The sequence below is a fragment of the Oncorhynchus gorbuscha genome, linkage group LG04 (genome assembly GCF_021184085.1).
Source record: "Oncorhynchus gorbuscha isolate QuinsamMale2020 ecotype Even-year linkage group LG04, OgorEven_v1.0, whole genome shotgun sequence".
Taxonomy (NCBI): domain Eukaryota; kingdom Metazoa; phylum Chordata; class Actinopteri; order Salmoniformes; family Salmonidae; genus Oncorhynchus; species Oncorhynchus gorbuscha.
Genome location: NC_060176.1, coordinates 38,829,237 through 38,845,797, shown reverse-complemented (window position 1 = coordinate 38,845,797; position 16,561 = coordinate 38,829,237). Strand labels below are relative to the sequence as shown.

At 44.8% G+C, this 16,561-nt stretch overlaps 1 protein-coding gene across 1 annotated transcript in view; it reads right to left on the bottom strand.

Moving 5' to 3' along the window:
- Window positions 1-16,561, bottom strand: part of nf2a (NF2, moesin-ezrin-radixin like (MERLIN) tumor suppressor a) — a 71,808-nt gene that overhangs the window by 23,460 nt on the left and 31,787 nt on the right. Inside the window, exons 10-13 of the mRNA XM_046346755.1 lie at window positions 16,236-16,349; window positions 15,895-16,017; window positions 15,226-15,443; window positions 1,734-1,839 (exon numbers count right to left, since the gene is read on the bottom strand). Coding sequence (XP_046202711.1) covers window positions 1,734-1,839; window positions 15,226-15,443; window positions 15,895-16,017; window positions 16,236-16,349 — 561 coding nt within the window. The remainder of the gene's footprint in view (window positions 1-1,733; window positions 1,840-15,225; window positions 15,444-15,894; window positions 16,018-16,235; window positions 16,350-16,561) is intronic.

Genomic DNA, 16,561 nt, shown 5'->3' with positions numbered 1-16,561 from the left:
TGATAACCACAGACCACTTCTCAGTACCCATGCTTCCTGGCTGATGTTTTGGTCACTTTTGAATGCTGGCGGTGCTTTCACTCTAGTGGTAGCATGAGACTGAGTCTACAACCCACACAAGTGGCTCAGGTAGTGCAGCTCATCCAGGATGGAACATCAATGCGAGCTGTGGCAAGAAGGATTGCTGTGTCTGTCAGCGTAGTGTCCAGAGCATGGAGGCGCTACCAGGAGACAGGCCAGTACATCAGGAGACGTGGAGGAGGCCGTAGGAGGGCAACAACCCAGCAGCAGGACCGCTACCTCCGCCTTTGTGCAAGGAGGAGCACTGCCAGAGCCCTGCAAAATGACCTCCAGTAGGCACAAATGTGCATGTGTCTGCTCAAACGGTCAGAAACAGACTCCATGAGGGTGGTATGAGGGCACGACGTCCACAGGTGGGGGTTGTGCTTACAGCCCAACAACGTGCAGGACGTTTGGCAAATTCGCCACTGGCGCCCTGTGCTCTTCACAGATGAAAGCAGGTTCACTCTGAGCACATGTGACAGACGTGACAGTCTGGAGACGCCGTGGAGAACGTTCTGCTGCCTGCAACATGCTTCAGCATGACCGGTTTGGCGGTGGGTCAGTCATGGTGTGGGGTGGCATTTCTTTGGGGGGCCGCACAGCCCTCCATGTGCTCGCCAGAGGTAGCCGGACTGCCATTAGGTACCGAGATGAGATCCTCAGACCCCTTGTGAGACCATATGCTGGTGCGGTTGGCCCTGGGTTCCTCCTAATGCAAGACAATGCTAGACCTCATGTGGCTGGAGTGTGTCAGCAGTTCCTGCAAGAGGAAGGCATTGATGCTATAGACTGGCCCGCCCGTTCCCCAGACCTGAATCCAATTGAGCACATCTGGGACATCATGTCTCGCTCCATCTACCAACGCCACGTTGCACCACAGACTGTCCAGGAGTTGGCGGATGCTTTAGTCCAGGTCTGGGAGGAGATCCCTCAGGAGACCATCCGCCACCTCATCAGGAGCATGCCCAGGCGTTGTAGGGAGGTCATACAGGCACGTGGAGATCACACACACTACTGGGCCTCATTTTGACTTGTTTTAAGGACATTACATCAAAGTTGGATCAGCCTGTATTGTGGTTTTCCACTTGAATTTTGAGTGTGACCCAAATCCAGACCTCCATGGGTTGATAAATTTGATTTCCATTGATAGTTTTTGTGTGATTTTGTTGTCAGCACATTCAACTATGTAAAGAAAAAAGTATTTAATAAGAATATTTCATTCATTCAGATCTAGGATGTGTTATTTTAGTGTTCCCTTTATTTTTTGAGCAGTGTATATATATGTATATATATATATATATATGTGTGTGTGTGTGTGTGGGAGAGAGTAGACTTGTGTAGCTGGGTTGATGTGTAGGCGGGTTTGTAAGTGTATGTTGGCTGTTGTGTAAGCGGGTGTGTGTGGGTTGCATCCTTCCGTGGATGGATTTCTGAGTGTAAGAGCTGTTCTTGTGTAGGAGGATATGTGTGTTGCCTGCCCTTATGCAATCACATTTTTGTGAATATGTGTGTGTGTGTGTGTGTGTGTGTGTGTGTGTGTGTGTGTGTGTGTGTGTGTGTGTGTGTGTGTGTGTGTGTGTGTGTGTGTGTGTGTGTGTGTGTGTGTGTGTGTGTGTGTGTGTGTGTGTGAACGCACAAACGTGTGTGCCTGTGTGTATCCAGGCTGTTACCGAGTAGGTAGACTTGCTGGTGATCTCTAGCAGCTTGTGTTTGGCCCTCCTTTCAGAGTCCCTGGCTTCCTGCAAGTCCTGCTTCAGCTGATCAGCCTCCATTGCCCTGAAAGGAGGCAGGGAGGGAGATGGGGAGAGAGGGGGTCAGCAAGAGGCTGAAGTAAATAGACGATTTGTATAGAAGCATTGCATGTACACTTTTTTATACCATGTAATTACCATTTCTTCATTACACACATTCTATTTACTCTGTATTTATGTTAGTAAAGCACGGGTTGAATCATAACCCGCAGTACCCATGGGGCGGAAGGGTTTAGGGTCATGAAATACTGTGTGGGTGAAGGGCAGGTGGGTTAATAATCTGAAGATAATCTTTTTCTTTTTTTAAATCAATAAATCATTCTTGAGCAATTTATATCTATAGGCTACATTGAGGTTCTTTCATTATTTTAAGGATATCTGGCATTAGTGCTTAAGTCTATGCTTCAGGGACTAACTTTACCTGCACCAAATAGCCTACACGCCAATCACTTTTGAGAACAGGCAGAAAGTTCAAGTCGATCCACTGAGACAAAAAGAACAACGTCAGAGTTTAATTTAATGAGAGAAAAGCTGTGAAATGGAGAGTTAAAAATAAAGAGAATGGGAGAGAGAAAAGTTTGGGAAAATTTGGTGAAGTGGAAAAGGAGGATGATAGCAGTTGTGTAATTTGTGAGACGCTATACACGTTTGACAGTCACAATACGGGGACTTCAAAATAGGCCTATTTGTAACGACGACGCAGGGAGTAAGGAAGCAGATGGTGAGTTTAATAATAATGAACATAGAGAGTTACATGAAAACAGAACTAATACTGCCTGATGACTGAGGTTGGTGAGGGCTATATGAATGGAGAGTAATCAGGGTGGTGATGAAGCTCAGGTGTGCTTAACGATGGGGAGCAGGTGTGAGCAATGATTGCCAGGTATGCAATGTGGGTTGCCAGGACCGGTGGTTAGTAGACTGGCGACATCAAGCCCAGGAGGGAGCAGGAGTAGGCGTGACACCTATTATACGTCAAGGGAACAGTAGCATACTGTTCAGACGGGTTAAATGGAAACTGAAATCTGGAAACCAACTGTAGGTCGATAAACTCTGTCTTTGCTGTGTAGAGTAGGCCAAAAGGCTAAACTGAAAAATAGAACCACTATCAAATTAAAACGATTGCAGAGCCGCAAGGGTGTTTCTTTACATAGTGATTCCAGAAGAGAAAAACAGTACTGCCACCAAAGGTATACATTACGAGACAGCTTAAAAACAATGCTGACCCAACAACAGCTCAATCAAAATGGCCCTCCCTTTGAACTGAGGCTACTTTTGTAGGGGAAACCCCTCCCATCAGAACATACCAAACACTTTAATTAATTAAGCAATTAACAACATCCAAGCCTACATTTTTTTCACTCAGCTAAACATATCATGAACTATATACATTGCACCTTTGAAATCTGTTTATCATGATAGAATATAACACATTTACAAAATACCATCACTACTGACACGGTGTCTTCCAATACGCCCATTCCCATAAAGGAGCCATTCGGGACAGGCACTACAAAGCCAACCCGATTGCCATAGCTCTGGTCCTTATCTCAGCACACCCGGAAGTTACAGAGACGGAGAGCTGGAGGTGGACAGAGACATATCTGCACTCTGGACTATGGTGAGACAACTTCAACAGGAGAAAGAGCAGAATCAGAAGAAGAACAGAGCATTAGAGGAGAGGATCAGACTGCTGGTGGAGGAGAGGTTGAGGGGGATGGAGGAGAGGGTGAGGGGGACGGAGGAGAGGTTGAGGGGGACGGCGTGTGACAGAGAACAACCCACTAGAGAGGTGGCCACCCCCACAGAGAAGCCAGCAGAACAGCCCACCCCAGCACCTGACAAAAGTTTCGACACCACAGCAGAACAGTCCACACCAGACCCTGACCATAGAGTCGACACCACAGCAGAACAGACAAATGAAGAACCACAAGCCCAGCGGCTCTCACCCCCTCTGAGCACCCCCCCCCTGTCAGCCACACTGATAGCCCTTCTGACAACCCCCTCACACCCACTGAGGACAAACACAAGACACAGATTGTACTACTTATGGACTCAAATGGGAAATATATAGAAGAAAAAAAAACTTTTTCCCAAACATAGTGTGTCTAAACTTTGGTGTCCAAACACCCAGCGTGCCCTCGACCTTCTGTCTGAGGACCAACTAGGTTCACCCAGCCACATAATAATACACACAGGCACAAACGACCTGAGAGCACAGCAGGAAAGGGTGGCAACAGCACTGAAGGGAGTGATTGAAAAGGCTTCTTCTACTTTCCCTAACACACAAGTGGTTATCTCCACCCTGCTACCACGAAAAGACTTCCACCCTGCCAAAATACAGCGGGTAAACGCAAGTATTTCCCATGACTGTGCCTCAAAACCAAATATTTTCCTGGCCCACCACTCCACCCTGGACTTGAACAGCCTCTATGACCAGGTCCACCTCTACAAGGCAGCAGTGCCCACCTTTGCCAGGACTCTAAAGGACATCGCTCTCAAACGTATCCCCAACACTTCACACAGGAGCAACAGATCAATAGACTCCCCACCCAGACCAGCTTGACACCCTCCCAGATCTGCAGGACCCCCCCCCCTGGACCTACACATAGAGGACCCACGCCAAGAGGAATTACATCCAGACCACAATACACCCAGACACATCCACACCCCCACCCCAACCAATCAACACCCCCCCACGTCAACCATGCCCACACCCCATTTAGGCCCCCTCAGATCAGACCTATGCCACTCCTGCCCACCCCATGCACCCCACCCCCGCAAAGAGGGCCTCAACATGGAAGCCACACATACGCCCAGGTAGTGAGCGGGCAAACAGTCCCAACCCCCACTCTCACACTCGCCCAAGCCAATGGCATGTACCAGATGCTCAGCAGGCTCTGCTTACACTTACTGGCCTGAGGCCAAACCACGACCAACAACATTGGACACTCTATGGAACAAAAAAGCCTTCATTATATTATCCTGGAATATCCAAGGCCTGAGGTCATCTGCCTTTGGCCTAAAGAGCAGAAACCCGGACTTCACCAAAGAAATCGGTAATACAGACATTGTCATCCTGCAAGAAACCTGGTATAGAGGAGATGGACCCACTGGTTGCCCTCTAGGTTACAGAGAGCTGGTAGTCCCATCCACCAAACTACCAGGTGTGAAACAGGGAAGGGACTCAGGGGGTATGCTAATTTGGTATAGAGCAGACCTAACTCACTCCATTAAATTAATCAAAACAGGAACATTCTACATTTGGCTAGAAATTCAAAAGGAAATTATCCTAACAGAGAAAAATGTCCTCCTGTGTGCTACCTATATCCCCCCACTAGAATCCCCATATTTTAATGAAGACAGCTTCTCCATCCTGGAGGGCGAAATCAATCTTTTCCAGGCCCAGGGACATGTACTAGTCTGTGGTGACCTAAATGCCAGAACCGGACAAGAACCTGACACCCTCAGCACACAGGGGACAAACATCTGCCTGGAGGTGACAGCATCCCCTCCCACATATGCCCCCCTAGGCACAACTATGACAACATAACCAACAAAAACGGGTCACAACTCCTGCAGCTTTGTCGCACGCTGGGTATGTACATAGTTAACGGTAGGCTTCGAGGGGACTCCTATGGTAGGTACACCTATAGCTCATCTCTTGGCAGTAGTACTGTAGACTACTTTATCACTGACCTCAACCCAGAATCTCTCAGAGCGTTCACAGTCAGTCCACTAACACCCCTATCAGACCACAGCAAAATCACAGTCTACTTAAACAGAGCAATACTCAATCATGAGGCATCAAAGCCAAAGGAACTGAGTAACATTAAGAAATGCTATAGATGGAAGGAATACAGTTTGGAAACCTACCAAAAAACAATTAGGCAACAACAAATTCAATCCCTTTTAGACAATTTCCTGGGTAAAACGTTCCACTGTAATAGTGAAGGTGTAAACTTGGCAGTAGAAAATCTTAACAGTATATTTGACCTCTCAGCTTCCCTATCAAATCTAAATATCTCAAATAGAAAACCGAAGAAAATTAACAATAATGACAAATGGTTTGATGAAGAATGCAAAAATCTAAGAAAGAAATTGAGAAACCTGTCCAACCAAAAACATAGAGACCCGGAAAACCTGAGTCTACACCTTCACTATGGTGAATCACTAAAACAATACAGAAATACACTACGGAAAAAGAAGGAACAGCATGTCAGAAATCAGCTCAATGTAATTGAAGAATCCATAGACTCTAACCACTTCTGGGAAAATTGGAAAACACTAAACAAACAACAACACGAAGAATTATCTATCCAAAATGGAGATGTATGGCTAAACCACTTCTCCAATCTTTTTGGTTCTATAACAAAAAACAAAGAGCCAAAACATATACATGATCAAATACAGATCTTAGAATCAACTATTAAAGACTACCAGAACCCACTGGATTCTCCAATTACATTGAATGAGTTACAGGACAAAATAAAAACCCTCCAACCCAAAAAGGCCTGTGGTGTCGATGGTATCCTCAATGAAATGATCAAATATACAGACAACAAATTCCAATTGGCTATACTAAAACTCTTTAACATCATACTTAGCTCTGGCATCTTCCCCAATATTTGGAACCAAGGACTGATCACCCCAATCCACAAAAGTGGAGACAAATTTGACCCCAATAACTACCGTGGAATATGTGTCAACAGTAACCTTGGGAAATTCCTCTGCATTATTATTAACAGCAGACTCGTACATTTCCTCAATGAAAACAATGTACTGAGCAAATGTCAAATTGGCTTTTACCAAATTACCGTACAACAGACCATGTATTCACCCTGCACACCCTAATTGACAACCAAACAAACCAAAACAAAGGCAAAGTCTTCTCATGCTTTGTTGATTTCAAAAAAGCCTTCGACTCAATCTGGCATGAGGGTCTGCTATACAAACTGATGGAAAGTGGTGTTGGGGGTAAAACATATGACATTATAAAACCCATGTACACAAACAACAAGTGTGCGGTTAAAATTGGCAAAAAACACACACATTTCTTCACACAGGGTCATGGGGTTAGACAGGGATGCAGCTTAAGCCCCACCCTCTTCAACATATATATCAACGAATTGGCGCGGGCACTAGAAAAGTCTGCAGCACCCGGCCTCCCCCTGCTAGAATCCGAAGTCAAATGTCTGCTGTTTGCTGATGATCTGGTGCTTCTGTCACCAACCAAGGAGGGCCTACAGCAGCACCTAGATCATATGCACAGATTCTGTCAGACCTGGGCCCTGACAGTAAATCTCAGTAAGACCAAAATAATGGTGTTCCAAAAAAGGTCCAGTCACCAGGACCACAAATTCAAATTCCATCTAGACACTGTTGCCCTAGAGCACACAAAAAACTATACATACCTTGGCCTAAACATCAGCGCCACAGGTAACTTCCACAAAGCTGTGAACGATCTGAGAGACAAGGCAAGAAGGGCATTCTATGCCATCAAAAGAAACATACATTTCAACATACCAATTAGGATTTGGCTAAAAATACTTGAATCAGTCATAGAGCCCATTGCCCTTTATGGTTGTGAGGTCTGGGGTCCGCTCACCAACCAAGACTTCACTAAATGGGACAAACACCAAATTGAGACTCTGCACGCAGAATTCTGCAAAAATATCCTCCGTGTACAACGTAAAACACCAAATAATGCATGCAGAGCAGAATTAGGCCGATACCCACTAATTATCAAAATCCAGAAAAGAGCCATTAAATTCTACAACCACCTAAAAGGAAGCGATTGACAAACCTTCCATAACAAAGCCATCACCTACAGAGAGATGAACCTGGAGAAGAGTCCCCTAAGCAAGCTGGTCCTGGGGCTTTGTTCACAAACACAAACACACCCTACAGAGCCCCAGGACAACAGCACAACAAAAATAAAACAAAAATATAATTACTTAACACATTGGAAAGAATTAACAAAAAAACAGAGCAAACTAGAATGCTATTTGGCCCTACACAGAGATACCTACCATACCTGACCACCGTGACTGACCCAAAATTAAGGAAAGCTTTGACTATGTACAGACTCAGTGAGCATAGCCTTGCTATTGAGAAAGGCCGCCGTAGGCAGACATGGCTCTCAAGAGAAGACAGGCTATGTGCTCACTGCCCACAAAATGAGGTGGAAACTGAGCTGCACTTCCTAACCTCCTGCCCAATGTATGACCATATTAGAGATACATATTTCCCCCAGATCACACAGATCCACAAAGAATTCGAAAACAAATCCAATTTTGAAAAACTCCCATATCTACTGGGTTAAATTCCACAGTGTGCCATCACAGCAGCAAGATTTGTGACCTGTTGCCACGAGAAAAGGGCAACTAGTGAAGAACAAACACCATTGTAAATACCTCACCTCGCTCATCAACTTATCCCTGACCGCTGGCTACGTCCCTTCCGTCTTCAAGAGAGCGAGAGTTGCACCCCTTCTGAAAAAACCTACACTCGATCCCTCCGATGTTAACAACTACAGACCAGTATCCCTTCTTTCTTTTCTCTCCAAAACTCTTGAACGTGCCGTCCTTGGTCAGCTCTCCCGCTATCTCTCTCAGAATGACCTTCTTGATCCAAATCAGTCAGGTTTCAAGACTAGTCATTCAACTGAGACTGCTCTTCTCTGTATCACGGAGGCGCTCCGCACCGCTAAAGCTAACTCTCTCTCCTCTGCTCTCATCCTTCTAGACCTATCGGCTGCCTTCGATACTGTGAACCATCAGATCCTCCTCTCCACCCTCTCCGAGTTGGGCATCTCTGGCGCGGCCCACGCTTGGATTGCGTCCTACCTGACAGGTCGCTCCTACCAGGTGGCGTGGCGAGAATCTGTCTCCTCACCACGCGCTCTCACCACTGGTGTCCCCCAGGGCTCTGTTCTAGGCCCTCTCCTATTCTCGCTATACACCAAGTCACTTGGCTCTGTCATAACCTCACATGGTCTCTCCTATCATTGCTATGCAGACGACACACAATTAATCTTCTCCTTTCCCCTTCTGATGACCAGGTGGCGAATCGCATCTCTGCATGTCTGGCAGACATATCAGTGTGGATGACGGATCACCACCTCAAGCTGAACTTCGGCAAGACGGAGCTGCTCTTCCTCCCGGGGAAGGACTGCCCGTTCCATGATCTCGCCATCACGGTTGACAACTCCATTGTGTCCTCCTCCCAGAGCGCTAAGAACCTTGGCGTGATCCTGGACAACACCCTGTCGTTCTCAACTAACATCAAGGCGGTGGCCCGTTCCTGTAGGTTCATGCTCTACAACATCCGCAGAGTACGACCCTGCCTCACACAGGAAGCGGCGCAGGTCCTAATCCAGGCACTTGTCATCTCCCGTCTGGATTACTGCAACTCGCTGTTGGCTGGGCTCCCTGCCTGTGCCATTAAACCCCTACAACTCATCCAGAACGCCGCAGCCCGTCTAGTGTTCAACCTTCCCAAGTTCTCTCACGTCACCCCGCTCCTCCGCTCTCTCCACTGGCTTCCAGTTGAAGCTCGCATACGCTACAAGACCATGGTGCTTGCCTACGGAGCTGTGAGGGGAACGGCACCTCAGTACCTCCAGGCTCTGATCAGGCCCTACACCCAAATAAGGGCACTGCGTTCATCCACCTCTGGCCTGCTCGTCACCCTACCACTGAGGAGGTACAGTTCCCGCTCAGCCCAGTCAAAACTGTTCGCTGCTCTGGCTCCCCAATGGTGGAACAAACTCCCTCACGACGCCAGGACAGCGGAGTCAATCACCACCTTCCGGAGACACCTGAAACCCCACCTCTTTAAGGAATACTTAGGATAGGATAAAGTAATCCTTCTCACCCCCCCTTAAAATATTTAGATGCACTATTGTAAAGTGGCTGTTCCACTGGATGTCATAAGGTGAATGCACCAATTTGTAAGTCGCTCTGGATAAGAGCGTCTGCTAAATGACTTAAATGTTAAATGTAAATGTAAATACAACCCATATTTATGCTTATTTATTTTATCTTGTGTCCTTTAACTATTTGTACATTGTATATATATATATATATATAATATGACATTTGTAATGTCTTTACTGTTTTGAAACTTCTGTATGTGTAATGTTTACTGTTCATTTTTGTTGTTTTTCACCTTATATATTCACTTTGTATGTTGTCTACCTCACTTGCTTTGGCAATGTTAACACATGTTTCCCATGCCAATAAAGCCCTTGAATTGAATTGAGAGAGGAACAGAAACAAACAGCATGCTCATCATAACATTGATAAGTACAATAACCATTGCTTAAATAAAACATGAACGCTTGTCTGTATATTGTTTATACTATAATAAACTGTTACTGGAGGTAAGAATAAAGTGTGTAATGTATGTACTAAGATAGAAGTTAACTTCGCTGTGTCGGCCCCCCTAGAAAGGACAAAACCTAGGAAGAAACATAGAGAGGAACCAGGCTATGTGGGGTGGCCAGTCCTCTTCTGGCTGTGCCGGGTGGAGATTATAACAGAACATGGCGAAGATGTTCAAATGTTCATAAATGACCAGCATGGTCGAATAATAATAACTCTCAGTTCCAGACGTTCTAGACGACCAATTCTCATTGCTTTTAGCCGTACACTTTTACTACTCCTCCTCTTTTCCTCTGGTGATGTAGAGGTGAATACAGGCCCTGCAGTGCCTAGCTCCACTCCTATTCCCCAGGCGCTCTCTTTTGATGACTTCTGTAACCGAAATAGCCTTGGTTTCATGCATGTTAACATTAGAAGCCTCCTCCCTAAGTGTGTTTTATTCACTGCTTTAGCACACTCTGCCAAACCGGATGTTCTAGCTGTGTCTGAATCCTGGCTTAGGAAGACCACCAAAAATTCTGAAATGTTCATCCCTAACAACATTTTCAGACAAGATAGAACTGCCAAAGGGGGCGGTGTTGCAATCTACTGCAAAGATAGCCTGCAGAGTTCTGTCCTATTATACAGGTCTGTACCCAAACAATTTGAACTTCTACTTTTAAAAATCCACCTCTCTAAAAACAAGTCTCTCACTGTTGCCGCCTGCTATAGACCACTCTCTGCCCCAAACTGTGCACTGGACACCATATGTGAACTGATTGCCCCCCATCTATCTTCAGAGCTCGTGCTGCTAGGCGACCTAAACTGGAACATGCTTAACACCCCAGCCATCCTACAATCTAAGCTTGATGCCCTCAATCTCACACAAATTATCAATGAACCTACCAGGTACCTCCCCAAAGCCGTAAACACGGGCACCCTCATATATATCATTCTAACCAACTTGCCCTCTAAATACACCTCTGTAAGTCGCTCTGGATAAGAGCGTCTGCTAAATGACTTAAATGTAATGTAATGCTGTCTTCAACCAAGATCTCAGTGATCACTGCCTCATTGCCTGCATCCGACCTCCACTCATCACTGTCAAACGCTCTCTGAAACACTTCAGCGAGCAGGCCCTTCTAATCGACCTGGCCGGGGTAACCTGGAAGGATATTGATCTCATCCCGTCAGTAGAGGATGCCTGGTTATTTTTATTTTTTAAATGCCTTCCTAACCATCTTAAATAAGCATGCCCCATTCAAGAAATGTAGAACCAGGAACAGATATAGCCCTTGGTTCACCCCAGACCTGACTGCACTTAACCAACACAAAAACATCCTATGGCATTCTGCATTAGCATCGAACAGCCCCCGTGATATGCAGCTTTTCAGGGAAGCTAGAAACCAATATACACAGGCAGTTAGAAAAGCCAAGGCTAGCTTTTTCAAGCAAAGGCTAGCTTCCTGCAACACAAACTCAAAGTTCTGGGACACTGTAAAGTCCATGGAGAATAAGAACACCTCCTCCCAGCTGCCCACTGCACTGAAGATAGGAAACACTGTCACCACTGATAAATCCACTATAATTGTGAATTTCAACAAGCATTTTTCTATGGCTGGCCATGCTTTCCACCTGGCTACCCCTACCCCGGTCAACAGCACTGCACCCCCCACAGCAACTCGCCCAAGCCTTCCCCATTTCTCCTTCTCCCAAATCCCGTCAGCTGATGTTCTGAAAGAGGGGGGAGGCTGGCTATGCCTTGCACTGATGAGAGTGAAAGCTAAGCTCCGCCCTGCTCGTATCACAACAAAACACTCAAATTTAAACTTAATCTAACTTCACAACAAAAGTCTGGCTAAACTTTAAACTGTTTTACCATTGAGCACCACATTGAAAGCATGTGTTCAACTTTGTTTTTCTTTTCATTTTTTGGGGGATCCAATTAGATGACCAATAATCGGTCGGGCCGATATTTATGGCCGTATTAGCCATTCGGCCCCTGAGTATTGGCACAGCTGATCTCCCCTTTATAGTGCCAGCGCACTTGCCTCCTGTGAAACTCCTGCAGAGCTCCTCCGGAGCAACTCATTGCTAGTTAGCCTGTCCTCGAGGAACCTCTGGGCTGCTTGCCCAGCTACCCACTCATGATGAATATAGATGTAGCACACTTTAATAATGCCCAATAGAATGTAGAAAGTATGAATTAATTTACTGTTAGGCAGTGTTGTACTCGAGTCCAGTCTCGAGACCACATATTGAGAGTCTCGGTCTTGTCTGTGTCGGATACATTTGTACTCGATCTTGACTCCGTCTCGGACAGTGAGTAAAAATATCAATCAGCTTCCATTTAATCAGCGCATAAAACCACTTACCAGGCCAAATATATACTCTCCTTTCTTGAAACATTATCTTAACAGCCTTTATATCTATTATACACATTAGCGCAGTGGCGAACCTATAGGCCTTCATGTTCTTGATTCTGAAGACAGCAACTAACACCAGCGCACTCATGTAGGAGTGCCTTTTATAAAACGCAAAGGGCCAGTGGTGTAGTTGAGGCTATATGCAGGTATAAGCCGTATATACCCACTTTTTTTTTCATTGGTTTTGTTTTGAATGAAAATCTGAAAAATCTATAGGGGTTTTCAAAAAAAAGGAAAACACTGAAATCCTTCGCTGGGCTGGCCGTTTGAGAACTTTTTGTTAATTTGAGTATACCCACTTCTCCAGGCACCACTACATATGGGCAATGGAAAGATAGCAGTCACACACAACATGATGATAAAGGACAAGCAGTCCATAAACTCTGACATAATAAGCCAGTAGCTCCCAATCGTAATACAAAAACAACCATTACAAAAAAACATTTCTGAAATATGAACACATAAATACTATACATTTTGAACTCTTATGGTGATTTGACTAAATTGCCAGCGCAGTCTTGAATTGGACACATTTTTTTGGTCACGGACCCCTTGTCCCCCTCCGGTCTTCACTCAGACTCGATTTGCTCTGGTCTTGAATCAGTCTTTAGGTGATCTCGAACACAACACTGCTGTTAAGCAAAACAATGTCCATACAGGCTGCAGCACTTCACAAAGCAACATACCGGTAGCTTGCTTGCTAACTAGCTAGGTTAACAAAATTCAGCATTCATAAAGCCAACTTTCATTGTTATGACGTTAACATCAGTTCAATACCCTAAAACTGAAAGCTAATAATGCTAAATATACTAATTTCAAAGCTGATTATCCACAACTTTCCCTTGCTGAGCCAAAATGCCTGGCTACAAGATTAACAAGTGGTGTCTTTTCTCTTTCACAGAAGTGACTTAGTTTTCCTCTAAAGTGTTGATCAGTAGGCCTAACATGGTCCCAAATTAAAAGGAACACCGATTATTTGTCATCTGTAGCCCCATAGACTGAAATAAGCCAAAACGACCTGCATTGAATATGAATTCACCTGTATTGTGAGTAGGCCCATGCCACCTTGATTTACCCAGTTTACCATGAGATTTACCAATATGTTGTTACATTGTTTAAAAAAAAAGTCAAAATGGGTTGTAATTATTGATTTATTAATGCAACCAAAATTGGTTGTATTATTGACTTGTTAATGCATACATGTCTGTCTCTGGAAAAATGTACCATTGAAATGTTTAAATGTAATTATATTTATTATCATCATAAAATATCTGCCATTGGCCCACTTGTCCCCTAAAATCAGTACCTGCCCTTAAAACCTGTGGTGACTAGGGGCAGTATTTTCATTTTTGGAAAAATAACGTACCCAAAGTAAACAGGATATTTTGTCAGGACAAGATGCTAGAATATGCATATAATTGACAGCTTAGGATAGAAAACACTCTAAAGTTTCCAAAACTGTAAAAATATTGTCTGTGAGAATAACAGAACTGATATTGCAGGCGAAAGCCTGAGAAAAATCCAATCTGGAAGTGCCTCCAGTTTTGAAAGCTCTGCGTTCCAATGCGTCCCTTTTGAGCAGTGAATGGGCTATCAACCAGATTACTTTTTCTACGTATTCCCCAAGGTGTCAACAGCATTGTGACGTAGTTTACGCATTTATGTTGAAGAATACCTGTAAGCGGCTACATTGTGTAAGTGGTCACCTGTTGGCTCTCAGAGTGATTCTCGCGTAAAATACAGAGGTAGCCATTTTTCCAATCGGTCCTACTGAAAAACCAATTGTCCAGGTGGATATATTATCGAATAGATATTTGAAAAACACCTTGAGGATTGATATTAAACAACGTTTGCCATGTTTCTGTCGATATTATGCAGCTAATTTGGAATATTTTTCGGCGTTTTCGTGACCGCAATTTCCGGTCGATTTCTCAGCCAAACGTGAATAACAAACGGAGCTATTTCGCCTACAAAAATAATATTTTTGGAAAAAAAGGAACATTGGCTATCTAACTGGGAGTCTCGTGAGTGAAAACATCCAAAGCTCATCAAAGGTAAACGATTTAATTTAATTGCTTTTCTGATTTTCATGACCAAGTTACCTGCTGCTAGCTGGACATAATGCTATGCTAGGCTATCGATAAACTTACGCAAATGCTTGTCTTGCTTTGGCTGTAAAGCATATTTTGAAAATGTGAGATGACAGGGTGATTAACAAAAGGCTAAGCTGTGTCTCAATATATTTCACTTGTGATTTTCATGAATAGGAATATTTTCTAGTAATATTTATGTCCGTTGCGTTATGCTAATTACTGTCAGTCGATGATTACGCTCCCGGATCCGGGATGGGGTGTCACTAGAGGTTAAAAGCCCATATTGGTTGTTCTCTACATCCAATGCACATCTTGTTGTGCTATTTTTCACCCAAAGAAAATAAATTGAAGTTGAGAAACATTTTATTTTACTTTACAATTTTGTAATTTAGCAGACGCTCTTATCCAGAGTAGTGAGTGCATACATTTTCATACTGGTCCCCCATAGGAATTGAGCCCACAACTCCGGCATTGCAAGGGCCATTCTCTACCAACTGAGGCACACGGGACCATCCATTCGACTCACCTCCTCTCGGACTCATCAGCCATCTTGAGGGCCATCATCTCCGCCTCCAGCATCTTCTGCTCCATCATTCTCCTCTCCTCCTCTGAGCGGATGGCTGTCACCTTGATACGCTGCATTTCGGCCTCGGCCTCACTAGCCTTCTGGGACAGCAGCGTCGCTTCCTCCTCAGCTATCTGGGCCTTCTCAGCCAGGAGATCTGCTGTCTCCTCAGAACGAAGCTAGAGAGGGGGACAGAAACAGACATAACATGTTCATAGAAGTTAATAAACATTTGTAAAGCAGTTTAGCCTCCTCCTCAGCTGGTCTGCTGTCTCCCCACTATGCAGCTACATAGAGGGATGGAAAGAGACAAGGCCTTCATAAGCATTTCATATGCAGTTCACAAACATTCATAAAGCAGCTACGTCGGCCTGCTGTCTCATCTGAAAGCAGTAAGAGGAAGGGAGGGAAAGAGAGTAAGACACACAAATCATTAACCACATGTTTTGTCATAACAGAACAATTACAAAAACTACATTATTTTGACTAACAATCTTTAAGCATCAGGACCCAAAATTCCTGGGTAAACCATCCCCTTTCCAAGTAAAACATCTATTTATTATTGAGATGTGTCTGGGTCTAGGAACACCCCACTAGGTTTAAAAAAAAGGAACACCTCACTGTTCTTACCAGAGCGTCATTGGCCATGTGGGCTTCATCCTGTAGCTGTATCAGTCTCCTTTCCAGATCGTCCCTGGCTCTCTCTGCCACCTCTCTCAGGTGCTTCTCCCTCTCTAACCGCTGCCTCTCCACCTAGACACAGACAGAGAGAGGCGGGGGCGGGGGCATGAGCAGGTTACAGGTTTGACCGAGAGGGACATAGTCAGGATCACAAAGAGACAGAGGACAGAGGTAATGAGGAACAAGGGGGACAAAAGCTGCAGCTGTAAGGGCAGAAAGAGGAGCACAGAGACCGTAGGGGTGGTAAACCACCATGTCTCTTCCAACGACTCAGCCTCCATTGCTCATACCCGTTTCCTGGCCCTCTCCTCTCGGGCCTGGGCCTTCATCTGTTGCACCTCTAGAGAGTCCACCCTCCTCCTCCGCAAGAACAGGTCATGGTTCCCCATGCACAGCTGCAGGATCTAGAGACAATTAGGTGAGTTTAAGTACACTTCAAGGTCCGATGCAGCCATTTTCATCTCAATATCAAATAATTTCTGGGTAACAACAAAGTACCTTACTGTGATTGTTTTGAATAAAAAAAAATTAAAATGTTTTAAATGCTTCTTAGCAAAAATACATTTCTCAAGCAAGAGAGTGGCATGGATGGGGATGGGGAAACTGAAAACTGTCT